The sequence below is a fragment of the Momordica charantia genome (genome assembly GCF_013281855.1).
Source record: "Momordica charantia cultivar OHB3-1 chromosome 11 unlocalized genomic scaffold, Mcharantia_2.0 BLBB01000011.1, whole genome shotgun sequence".
In the NCBI taxonomy this organism is placed as follows: domain Eukaryota; kingdom Viridiplantae; phylum Streptophyta; class Magnoliopsida; order Cucurbitales; family Cucurbitaceae; genus Momordica; species Momordica charantia.
The window spans coordinates 15,195,581-15,208,552 of NW_028275159.1; the positions used below are offsets into that span (position 1 = coordinate 15,195,581).

Consider the following 12,972-nt stretch of genomic DNA (forward strand, 5'->3'; position numbering starts at 1 on the left):
AGCACTTACCCTCTTGGGAGTTTTAGTGTGCTTATAAGATTTATTTTACATCTTATGTTAGCTAACCTTTTTGAGGTGACTTTAACATAAGACAACTAACCAAGCTTAGCGAACTCGATGCTCACTTGATTAGACGGAGCTAGCTCCTGGCTCAGTAGGATGTAGAAAATGTTTCGTCGATTAGTGTAGAAGGATGCACTGTGGCCCCTATTTGAGCTCAGCTCGGTGAAAGGTGCTGTGGCTCAAATAAGTAGTGCTAATTTCATTGATAGTATAAAACTGCAGTTACAATTACATCTCATCTCAGTGGTCAAAAGAATTACTGTAATACATTTTCAAGTGCCCAACGTTCCACGGATGGGGCAGCAATTTTCCTGACAAGTCGGTGAGCATGTACGTCCCAGGTCGCACTATACCCTCCACTTGATAAGGGCCCTCCCAGGTCGGCTCGAATGCTCTGGCAACTTTTTGCACCTTGCACGGTACCAGGTCATCTTCTTTGAAACTTCATGGTCTAACTCGAGAATTATAATATTAACCCACTCAATTTTGGTACTCCGCGAGCTGTAGTTGGGTTGTGATGCGCATTTCTTCCAAGTGATATAGGTTGAGTTGAATTGCTTCATCGTTCGCCTCTTGATTGAAGTCTTCCACTCGAGCAGTCGGCATATCGGCCTCAACTGGAATTACTGCCTCTGAGCTAAAAGTTAGCGCAAAAGGTGTTTAGTTTGTAGAGCTCCGAGGTGTAGTTCGATACAACCAAAGCACCTTAGGGAAGTTGTTCGCCACCTGCTTTACACTCTTCTAGCTTGAGCTTCAGTCCTCGTTTGATCATCTTATTAATTACTTCGACCTAGCCATTAGCTTGGGGATGGGCAGGGATGAGCAAAAGTGTTTGATTCCAAGTTGAGAGTAGAAATCTCTAAACTTTCGATTGTCGAACTACTTGCCATTGTTAGTGACTATGGCGTAAGGAATGCCAAATCGGCATGTGATGTTGCTCCAAACGAAGTTGGTAATCTTGGCTTCTAAGATGGTTGCCAATGCTTCTGCCTCAGCCCATTTGGTGAAGTAATTAACAGCAATGACTGCGTATTTTACTTGACCCCAAGTAAAGGCATGGGACCAATGAGGTCGATTCCCCACTATGCGAAGGGCCAGGGGCTTGTGATGGGTGTGAGTAGCTCGTCGTAAAATGTTGGCGAATTTCAGGCATTTGTCGCTCTTCCGAGCGAAGTTTTTTGTGTCCTGGTTTATAGTTGGCTAGTAATAGCCTTGGCAGACAATCTTTACTGCCATGGCTCGACCCCTTGAGTGATTACCACACACCCCTTTATGAACTTCGCGCATGACGTAGTCTGCCTCCTGTGAGTCAAGGCATCTTAGCAAGGGCAAGGAGAATATGCGCTTGTACAACTTTTCATCTCTCAGGACGTAGTGGGCTGCTTTGTGGTGGAGCTTTCAAGCTTCGGCTCGGTTCTGGGGTATGGTGTCCTTCAGATATTCAACAATCAGATCCATCTAGTTGAGTTGTCGATCCTCAATGTCCATCACATCCGACTCTAAGATTGAGGCCTTGTTGAGTATTTCAATTAGAACTAACCAGGCAAGGTCAGTTTCATATGCAGAGGCCCGCTTAGCCAAAGCATCCGCATTCATGTTTTCTGATCTTGGAACTTGGTGGATCTCGTACTTTGTCAGTTCGGTCAATAGTGCTCTGACTTTGCTTAGGTACTTTTTCATTTTCAGATATTTTGCCTGATACTCTTTCGTAATTTGATTCATGATGAGCTATGAGTCATTATAAATGAGTAAATGCTGAACTCCTAAACTTCTCACCATTCATAGTCCGACAAGAAGGGTTTCGTACTTTGCTTCGTTGTTGGAAGCTCGAAAATTGAAACGAAGAGCATACTCGAATCTCATGCCACCTGAAACTGTCGGGAGTACTCCAGCTCCACATCCTCTATCGTTTGAGGAGTCGTCCACATACATTGTCCAAGGCTCCACAATGTCCGGCTTTGAGCTAATCGACGGGGTCAGCTCAGCTATGAAATCTGCAACTGCTTGGCCTTTAATGGCTGTCTGGGGTTGAAATGCTATGTCGTACTCACTAAGCTCAAGCGCCCACTTCATCAACCTGCCTGAAGTTCCAGGTTTCTGAAAGATCTGATGAAGGGGGAAGTTTGTCAGGACCATAATCGAATGAGCCTGAAAGTAGGGGCGGAGCCTCTGAGCTATTGTGATTAGAGCTAAGGCGAGCTTCTCTATGACAGGATATCTGGTCTCCGCATCCATCATGGCCTTACTTGTGTAGTAAATGGGACTCTGGCATCCCTTTTTCTGCTTTACTAACATTGAGTTGACTGCCTTTTCTGATACTGCGAGGTAAATAAAAAGGCGATCTCCTTGGACCGACTTTGCTAGCAAGAGAGACGAGCTCAGATAAGTCTTGAGCTGTTCAAATGCGACCTTACACTCTGGGGTCCATTCGAACTGCCCCTTTATTTTCAGAGCTTTGAAGAATGGCAAGCACTTGTCGGTCGACCGAGATACAAATCGCTTTAGGGTTGCTATTCTTTCATTTAGGCACTATAGTTGCTTCAAATTCCTCGGAGGCTGCATCTCGAGCACAACTCGGATTTTTTCAGGATTTGCTTGAATTCCTCTTTTGTTCACCATAAAACTAAGGAACTTGCTTGAAGAAACTCTGAAAGCACGTTTGGTCGGGTTGAGCTTCATACTATATTGTCGTAGAACAACAAAGGCCTCTTCCAAGTCGGTAAGGTGCGAGCTGGCCTTCTTGCTTTTTACGACCATGTCGTCTACATAGAACTCCATGTTGCGACCGAGTTGCTTGGCAAACATCTTGTTGACCATGCGTTGATAGGTTGCTCCTGCGTTTTTAAGGCCAAACAGCATGGCCTTGTAGCAATACAAGCCTTGGTTGGTGATGAACATTATATGCCTCTGGTCGGGTTCATACATTTTGATCTGATTGTAGCCTGAGTACGCATCCATGAAGGTCTGCAGCTCGTGCCTGGCTATTGCGTCGACTAGCTGGTTTATTATCAGTAATGGAAAGCTATCTTTAAGACATGCTTTATTTAGGTTTGTGAAATCTACACACATGTGCCATTTACCATTTGATTTTTTAACAAAGAAAACATTAGAAAGCTAGTCGGGATAGAGAATTTCTTTTATGTATTCGGCTCGTAAAAGTTTGTTCACCTCTTCTACGATTAAGCACTCCTCTCACTATTTACAGGGCGATGCTTTTGTTTTACAGGTTGGTGGGAGGGGTCTTCTATATGCCGCTGGTCAGGTTCATACATTTTGATCTGATTGTAGCCTGAGTATGCATCCGGGAAGGTCAGCAGCTCGTGCCTGGCTGTTGCGTCGACTAGCTGGTTTATTCTCGGTAATGGAAAGCTATGTTTAGGACATGCTTTATTTAGGTTTGTGAAATCTGCACACATGGGCCATATACCGTTTGATTTTTAACTAAGACAACCTTAGAAAGCCAGTCGGGATAGAGAATTTCTTTTATGTATTGGGCTTGTAAAAGTTTGTTCACCTCTTTTACGATTATAGCACTCCTCTCACTATTTACAGGGCGACACTTTTGTTTTACCGGTCGGTGGAAGGGGTCTATATTAATTCGGTGAACCATGATGTTAGAATCAATGTCGGGCATATCTTGTTGCTACCAAGCGAACACGTCGGCGTTGGTCTTCAATAAGTTTATCGGCTCAACTTGATCCCTGGCCCCCAGCTTGGTTCCGATGCTCACCTGCTTCTCAGGACTGAGTAATAGAACCAGCTCCAGTTCTTCCACCGATGTGGCTCTACTCAGGTCGGAATTCTCTTTGATAACCTCCTCCTCACTCATAGGCAGCACAGGTGTTTGATCCATTCAAAGCTGTCGCATAGCACTCTCGAGAGGTCTTCTGCTCACCTTAAACGATCCCAACTCCCTCGGAAGTGAGTCTAAGTTTGCATCCTGTATATTTGCCAGGATCTCAGATAGGGATATTATGAGCTGAGTGAACGAACTAAACCTCTGGGGCTTGTCGCTCTTCTACTCATCTCGCTGATTATAGTCTTGTTGGCGGTACATATTCTCGTCTTTACTATTGCCATTGTTGTTCTACTTCTCATCTTTCTTCTTTTCAGACTTCGTCGGAGAACCCTTCTTCTGATACTTGTCGTCCTTGGACATCATGATGTCCTCAGTCTCAATAAACTTGGTTGCTCGGTCTAAACAACCCTTCAAGGTCAACTCCGACTTCTTTGCCAACGACCAACTTAACTTCTTGTGAGTCACGCCATTGCAAAAGGCGGACCCAGCTAACAGATCGGTGCAATTCTTGACCTTGATTTGGTTTGTAAGAAATCATTTCATGTCGTCTCTAATGGGCTCTTTAGGTCTCTGTCGGATTGAAAATAGGTAAGTATCTGAATGTGTGGCGTCCGTATGGGCTGCAAGTTGGGCTACAAACGCCTTTGCAATTGAGTATGGACCAGCAATCTAAACCACTTTCGAGGTGGTCCCTATAGTGTGATGGTGAATGCCTTGCATTTCATCGCATCTGAGTATGCATGGAAATCCGTGATCGATTCGTAGGTCTCCACATGGTCGATGGTATCCTTTGTCCCATCGTACTTGTCGAAGGTCAGTAGGCGGCTCTTCTGCCTGACAGGTGCATCGATGATGGCTTGGACGAAAGGAGGTTCGTCCGGCTCATCATCTTCAGTAGTCGCCTTTCCAGCATTCTTCAAATCTCCTTTCAACTCACTGACCAGCTCCCTTCTCAACTGGTCGAACTGCATCTGTATGCTAAGATTCCTTACAGACTCCTCTAGATGCTCTTTCCTGGGGGTCGACACGCTTCGGATCTCGTGTTTTGATGATCTCCAATCTTGGAGGGTCGGGGTGGAAGCTCCAGATGGAGGTTGCTAGTCTAGGTCGGTCGTTGCCGCCTAGGATCAGTTTTGGAACAATGTTTTCTGCTGGTCGCTTCTGGGGATTCTCGCCCACCTTTTCCTTTCCTTTCTTTAGGTCGTTGCCACCTAGGACTAGGTAGCGGGATTTCTGCATTGAGCAATTCCTAAGTCATGGCATCAATGCACGCCTGCATCTCGATCAGCTGCGACTGCATTTGCTCGGAGGTTCGACATCTCCACAGGTGTGGACTTAGTCTTGCGAGCGTCAGCTCGGTTTTATGTTTCCTTGAGAGTGGTGGGCGATCCACGTCCTTCTCAAGTCTACCGTTAAGCAATCTATCTCCATTTCTGTTCCTTCTAAAACTAGAACTGTTGTCTTCAGCCATTTGTAAAAGTACAAGTAAGCTTTATATGTCGTTTCCTACAGACGGCGCCAAATGTTGATGTTGTTTTCCGCTGAGCTCACAGTCAGTCACGTGCCAACAAGGACGAGCTGCCAAGATGACCGAGTAAACCTGCACAGGGAACAAAACTCCGACGCCCAAATTAGTTGTGAGCTCGAGCTGTTTAAGTTATTCTTGGAGGAATTTGCGTACCTGTTCCATGGACGGAATGTCCTTTTTATAGGCAGGCAGGGGGAGACAAGATCGTTAGGCGGTTACGACATGTGGTTGCGACCGTCAGGCCCTCCAGGTCGGTGGTCAGATTCCTTAGATCGACGTAGGTATTCTCTTTCACCTCAGCTTGGTATTGATTAGTCTGTCGGGCCTCGATGTACGTTTTCTAAGATATGGTGCCCCGAACTGAGTTGATACTTACACAAGTTGATTCTAATTTTGACCACCAACATCCACGTTTTTTGTCTACCCTGTCGGACTTAATTTATGAAAAATTATTCGTAAACAGTTTTGTGGTGCGTTTGTTTTTATATAACATTCAATAATGATAGTACGTAAATGACTCATGCCTCAATGATACTAAACAATCAGGATAACACAGTTAGAATGCAGTCGTCACCCAGTAAAAACAAGAAGGGGTTTCATGGAAACAATGAAAAAAAAAAGTCATAATAAGACAATTAAAAAAAATTTAAAAAGGGATAGATAATGGGTAATAAAAATATTTAAATGAAAATAAGAAATACAAACAAGATATAGAAATTCGAAAACAGGAGATATGCTTGGGGGTGGGTGGTTCAGTGCTTGTGCAAGACCCTTATGGATGTAGTTGCATGTAATATCGGACAACGATACTGGTACATATTCAACTGTAGATGCACCTACCCAAGACCCCTATTGATAACGATGCATGTAATATCAGCAGCGATACGCGTATGTAGTCAATTGTCGATGCACCATATTGAAACCCAAAATAAAATAACAAAATAATTTGTTTATGGCTCTAAAACTAAAGGGAATTTTCCTAATCCTTTTGAAAAAGAAAAGTCATTTTAATTGTAAACGGCCTTGGACCTACTCCTTTTGTTTGTCTCTGACTTTTCCTTATAAACAAAATCAATTGGCGATCAGGACACAATCTAACATGTTACTTAAAGCTGTAATAAGGAAAAATGGGAGCGTACCTTCATTTAAAGAGTTTCTCATCTATCGCACAACTTGTGCCAATCATCTAGTTTCTCAATTCGTTTATATGGCTTCCCACGAGCTACCTTTGGAGTTCCATTTAATTTGTTTTGTATACGAATACAATTATGTCCGATACTGCTTAAATGTCAATTGAATATGCTTATAGATCAATTTTTTTATCTTTGTCTGTGAGCTGTTCATGTCGAACCAGTTCTAAAATGATAACATTGTAACTAATTAATAAACACATGTTGTATCATTTTAATGAATTGAGTAAAAATTTTACTCTAAGTTAAGTAATTGTCACCTCTATAATTCAAGGGTGAATGCAGTTTCCACGACCTGCAAAATTAGAATCACAAATCAAACAAAGAATTGAAGAACTATTAGAATTAGAAAGATCAATATTTGGGGTTAAAAATTGAAAAATGGAGTAACGTGGATCCATGAATTTTCCTTTCGTTCATCTTATTCTTCCACTTTCTATTTAATTTTGTTGGTTTTAATTTCTTCTTTTGAAACGGAACTTTCTTGAAATAAATTATATTGGGATGAAGATTGTTTATGCAAGGGTTTGCACTACGGTTCTTCACGAATCGAGCTCGAACCCGGTCTTCGGTACCGACCTGAACACTAGGATGGGCCTGCACAAGAGGGTAAGCAGTCCGACGCTCAAGTCAGTATAGATCAGATTCCGTATTTAGTTCGAGGTGAGATTCGATACCTGAGCGTGAAATGAAGCCCTCTATTTATAGGTGATGGATCCGACAGTACACACGACCGGCGGTTATATGTCTTTTCTCATATTGGACCTGTCGGGTTCCGAGCAGGTCAGACCTCAGCCAGGTCGAACCTTGACTCCCATACTTAGTCTTTTATAATGGGCGAACCCGGTCACCTCGGCAAGGCCGAGGTCGACCTAGGCAATCCCTCTTATTCAGTTTCTTCAAACACCAATAAGGGTCCTCCACGTGTCCTGGGTATGTTTACCCCCAAACATTGGCCCCCTCTATGTCAGGTTCGATCTCGACCTGACAGAGAAGTTCATTCGAATCCATTGTGGACACGTGGCGACTTTTCATTTGTAGAGGGAATATGACCGTTGCAGAAGACGTTTCGATCTGCCAGGTTGTCGGAGCACTCGAGTATTCCGTCGTTGCGGATCTCGAGAAGATCCTAGCCGCTCATTGATTACACGTGTATGGCGCAGAGGTTTTTCCGGTTAGCTATAAATAGTCCCGAAACTTCAGGTGAAACCTTACGTTTCCTGAATTTCTTGAGTTCGATCTGAAACCAGCTCGAACCCTTTCTGTAGGTCAGTCACTTTTCCTTGTTCTCATTCTTCTTTTAGATATGGTAGTTTTCTTGTCTTCCCCCTCCAGTAGTGATAGCATAGGTAGTGCGGGTCGGACCATAAGTAGTTCGCCCCGCAAACCAAGCGATTCTAGGGAGGTCTTAGCTCGTAGGTTAGAGTCCGAGCTGGAAGAAATAGAGAACTTTAGGTTCTCAGATGATGGGGAGGATAGTGATACCTCCACCTCGGGCCAGGGTCTGGAGTACCCTTCAAAGATGCCCGAGCACTATCTCGGACCCTTCCGTAGGGGGTTTAAAATTCCGAATGATATCCTTCTTAGGATTCCAGAGGAAGGGGAAAGAGCTGACAATCCCCCAGAGGGATGGGTCACTCTTTATTTAAAGATGTTTGAGTACGGCCTCAGACTTCCCCTTCATCCTTTTGCCTAGGAGTTTTTAAACCGAACTGGACTGACTCCTGCTCAAGTGGCCCCCAACGGGTGGGGTGTCATTTTTGCTTTAGCCATTCCTTTTTTGTTGCGAGCTCGGGACGAGGATGAGGCCGAGCTACTAAGCGTTGATCAACTCCTTGGGTGCTTTGAGGCCAAGAGGATAGCTAAAAAACCAGGTCGGTATTATATGTGCGCGAGGAAGGGCTCGGGTGGCATAGTAAAGGGGCCGACCTCCATCAAAGGATGGGTAGGTAAGTGGTTCTTTGCCTCAGGTGAATGTCTGGCAAAGGACGAGTCAGGTCGTCCCTTCTTTGATGTGCCTGTTAGGTTTGGGAACCTAGGTATGAGGTCATTGCGTTTACCTCTTTAATTTTTCTATTCTTCCCTTTTTCATGTCTAACTTGAATCTTTTTTGTTTTGTGCAATGTCGACCAAACCAATCCCTAAGCTCACACAAGCCTCTTTCGACACCCTCAAATTTTACAAAGATTACTCCCCCAGAGGTCGGAAGATCGGAACTTTGGTGACCGACAAGTTGCTTCTGGAATCTGGGTTGTTAGACTACAACCCCTTAGTGCGCCCAGTTGAAGCTTCAAGGCCAAACTCTGAGCTCGGTAAGCCATGCTCGATCTCGACTTCAATCTCAACTTTAAGTTTTCGTTTCTGACTTTCCGTTTTGTTCGTATTGCAGCCATGGTGTGTGGATTCACGAGCAGCGTGAAACGTAAGTCTAAGGGCCGTGCTCACGCCTTTAGGACAGTTCAAAGTTCTGACCCAGTGACTCCCGCTGTGGACCAACCTGCAGCTCAGGGTCAGGCTGGGCTATCAACTGAAGTTCCAACTCCGGTGATTGAGTTGGATTCTACTGGGGAGCGCTCTAGGGAGAAGCGCTCGAGGAGCGAGTCCGAAGCATTGGACGTGTCACCTCTTTGCAAGGTGAGAGAGGGCTCTCCTCTGAGGAGGAGGAAGAAAAAGAAGAAAGTCACCTCCTCCTTGGAGGTTGGACCTCGCGGCCCCCTGCCCTCAAGCCACGCCGATCTGGTGGATGACCCGGAAGCTCGGATGGGGGGACATCCGACGTGAAGATGCGGTTCAGAATGGAACCATCAAGCTCTGGGGTGAAAGACCAGGTGTCACGGATCTCGGCTGCCTGCTTGGATCGCTGTCTCGGAAAAGCATCCAAGTTTGTAAGCGATCCTGGGTCCGTACTGCAACGGACAATCGATCATGCTGTTGAGGTAAGATCTACTTCTTAACTTTGCTTTTGATTTCTTAACTTGCGATTGGGTCTAACATATGTTTGCCTTCTGTGCTCTACAGGCGTTCACTGCCTCCATCCATTCAGTGATCATGATCAAGGCCGAGCTGGATGGAAGGGAGGCCTTGGCAGTGAAAGAGAGGGAGAATTCTTCTGCTGCCTTGGAGGCTGCCACTACGCTCAAAGGCGAGCTGCTGAAGGCTCGGAGCGAGGTGGACATACTGAGGGCCGAGGTTGAAGCCAAGGTCGAGCTGCTGAAGAGGGAGGATGAGAGGCATAAGTCCCACCTCCGAGCTACCCACGCCATCACCAAAAGGCTGGAGAAGGAAAAGTTCCAACTCCTTAAGGAGAATGACGACATGCTCCAGGCCCTTGAAGGGAAGGACGCTGCAATTGGGCGTCTCAATGCTGAGCTGAAGGCGGAGAAGGAGCGCCTCACCAACGGAGCTCTCCTTAAAGCAGCCTTCAGGCAACACCCAGATTTTGATGGGTTTGCCAAAGACTTCAGCGACGCAGGCTTCAAATTTCTGATGAAGGGCATTGCTGCTGATATGCCGCACCTCCAGGTCGACCTCGGCGATCTGAAGAAGAAGTACGCTGAGAAATGGGCTTCTGGGCCTAACGGCACTCCAGGTCCTGCATCCCTGGTGGACAAGTATGTTAGAGATCTGGACTCTGACTACTCCGACCTGGATGAAGATGAGGCCCCAAGTCAGGAGCCTACTAAGGTCGGCACTACCCAAGAGGGAGCTCCTTCTTAGCAAAACGGATCTCAGGAGGTCAACCTTCTAGGCTCTTAAGGCGAGCTATCTTCTCACCTCGGGAGCGGTTAAGCCTCATTAGTTTTGCTATTGTTGTTTGTGTGTGTTTTTTCTTTATTTTGTAAGCCTTTGGGCAGAGCTAGCCTTGGCTCTGTCCTTTTAATCAATGAAACTTCCATTTTTCCATTTCCGTTGGTTCTTTTACTGCTCTTTCCTTAAGCTTTTTCCTTTTCTTATAAGTCATAACTCATATATGAATATTTTCATCTTGCACCTCTAACTCGTGAGTTTAAAGGATTGAGTGTGGGACAACTCTTTTCACATCGCACCTCTTTTCCGAGGTTTGAATTTGAGAGTTTCTTTTACTGACTTTTGATATTTCTCCTCGAACTCGGATGTCCGAATGATAATATTAAACAATCTGAACTTTCTACATCTCGCCTTTAACTTAAACGTTCAAAGGGTTGAATTTTGAGTCCACATTTAACATTCACATCGCACCTCGCACCCATGGATTTTAAAGGATTGAATTTTGCCTTATGGGAGTCCGTGGCCCCCATTTAATTTCTAATCAAACTTGGAGTTATGAAATTAAATCACTACATTTATTAAAAGTTCCACCCCTTGAAAATTTTTACAAGTCCATTTTAGGACCATTTTGACATTTCAAGGGTAATAGCGCTTCAAGTGCTCCGCATTCCATGGATGTGCAAGCACTCTTCCTTCCAGATCGGCCAGCATATATGTTCCAGGTCGGACTACGCCTTTAACCTCGAACGGTCCCTCCCAACTTGGGTCAAGGGTGCCCACATGACTCTGAATTTTCCTTAAGACCAAACGTCCAACTTGAAAGCTCCGAGGTCGAACTCGGGCATTGTAATGTCTGGCCATTCTGTTTTGATATTCTACTAGGCATAGCTGAGCCATTTCCCTTTTTCTTCCAATAAGTCCAGGTTAAGGAGTAGCTCTTCCTCGTTTCTTGTTGGCTCGTACTGTTCTACCCTGTCCGTTGGCATGCCGATCTCCACTGGAACAACAGCTTCGGAGCCAAAGGCTAGCGAAAACGGAGTTTCGCCAGTTGACTCTCTCGGGGTGGTTCGATATGACCATAACACTTCGGGTAGCTCCTCGACCCATCTTCCCTTCATGGAGTCCAGTCTCAGCTTGAGTCCTCGTTTTATGATTTTTTTTACTGCTTCAACCTGCCCATTTGCTTTTGGATGCGCAGGGGACGAACTGAGATGGCTTATGCCCAATTTTCTGCAAAAGTCCTTGAACTTTGCATTGTCGAATTGCTTTCCGTTGTCCGTCACAATGACGTTCGGTATACCAAACTGGCACACGATGTTCGTCCATATGAACGACGTGACTCTGGGCTCCGTAATATGAGTGAGCGCCTCGGCCTCGGCCCACTTGGTAAAGTAGTCCACAGCGACAACGGCAATTTGGTTTGCCATTTTCCCAGAGGGAAATGACCTATGATATCTACTCCTCATTGCGCGAATGGCCACGGAGCCGAGATGGGGGTAAGCAATTCGGGAGGTTGATGGATAATATTTGTGAAGCGCTGGCAGTTGTCACAGGTTTTCACAAATTGCTTTGCATCCTGCTCGACAGTGGGCCAATAGTACCCTTGTCGAACCACCTTGGCCGACAACGACCTGGCGCCAGAGTGGTTTCCACACACCCCTTCATGGATTTCCCTCAGAATGTAAAGGCCTTCTTCGGGAGTCACACACTTAAGCAGAGGCAGGGAGAAGCCACGTTGGTACAACGCTCCTTCTCGGAGTGTGAACCGAGCTACCCTCCGTGCCATCTTCTTTTGCTCCTTCGGATCTTGCGGCGAATTTCCTTTGATGAACTCCATGATTGGGTCCATCCAAGAGGGTGATGAAGTGTCAACTTCCATTACATCTGGCTCCAAGATTGAAGGGCTGTCCAAGATCTCAACCGGGACCATCTTCCCAGGTCGGTCTCATATGCTGATGCCAATTTGGCTAAGGCATCCGCGTTGGAATTTTCAGATCTTGGAACTTGACTTACCTCGTAAGTCCCGAACTGGGCGAGGTGCGATCTGACCTTACTTAGATATTTTTCCATTCGGGGGTCCTTCGTTTGGTACTCCTCCTTAATCTGATTTACAATTAATTAGGAGTCACTAAAGACCTTAATGTGGTTGGCCCCCAGTCCTTTGGCAACGCGCAGGCCTGCCAGTAGTGCTTCGTACTCGGCCTCATTATTCGAAGTCCAAAAGTTGAATCGCAGAGCATACTCGAATCGCTCACCACTTGGTGCGAGCAAGAGGATTTCTGCCTCGCACCCCCTCTCGTTGGAAGATCCGTCAACGTAGATCGTCCACGGGAGGTCGGACTCGGCCGACTGGGCCGGTGGGGTAAGCTCCGCGATGAAGTCCGCCACTGCTTGCCCTTTTAACGCGGTTCTAGGCCCAAACTGGATGTTGTACTTGCTCAATTCCAATGCCCACTTCATCAGACGCCCTTATGTTTCAGGCTTAAGGAAGATATTCTTTAGGGGCAAGTTTGTAAGTACCATAACAGTGTGCGCTTGGAAGTAGGGCCTAAGTCTTCGGGCCGAGGTGACTAAAGCGAGGGCCAGCTTCTCCATTTGGGGATATCTGGTCTCGGCCTCAGTCATAGCCTTACTGGTGTAATAAA

The 12,972-nt window shown here is 45.8% G+C and overlaps 2 protein-coding genes across 2 annotated transcripts; both read right to left on the minus strand.

Moving 5' to 3' along the window:
* Nucleotides 1–1,842: 1,842 nt before the first annotated feature.
* On the minus strand, nucleotides 1,843–2,298 carry LOC148208189 (uncharacterized). The gene has a single exon (XM_088120141.1). The coding sequence runs from the start codon at nucleotides 2,296–2,298 to the stop codon at nucleotides 1,843–1,845; it is 456 nt and encodes a 151-aa protein (XP_087976267.1).
* A 9,491-nt stretch (nucleotides 2,299–11,789) lies between these two features.
* Nucleotides 11,790–12,257, minus strand: LOC148208190 (uncharacterized). The gene is made up of 2 exons (XM_088120143.1): nucleotides 11,985–12,257; nucleotides 11,790–11,903 (listed from the first exon to the last, which is right to left on the minus strand). The coding sequence occupies exons 1-2, from the start codon at nucleotides 12,255–12,257 to the stop codon at nucleotides 11,790–11,792; spliced, it is 387 nt and encodes a 128-aa protein (XP_087976269.1).
* Between the last annotated feature and the right edge of the window lie 715 nt (nucleotides 12,258–12,972).

Coding starts and splice junctions, on each gene's coding strand:
- LOC148208189 (XM_088120141.1), bottom strand. CDS start 2,298: ATGGATGCGGAGACCAGATATCCTGTCATAGAGAAGCTCGCCTTAGCT.
- LOC148208190 (XM_088120143.1), bottom strand. CDS start 12,257: ATGGTCCCGGTTGAGATCTTGGACAGCCCTTCAATCTTGGAGCCAGAT. Junction 11,904..11,984: donor TGAGGGAAATCCATGAAGGG/GTGTGTGGAAAC, acceptor ACTGTCGAGCAG/GATGCAAAGCAATTTGTGAA.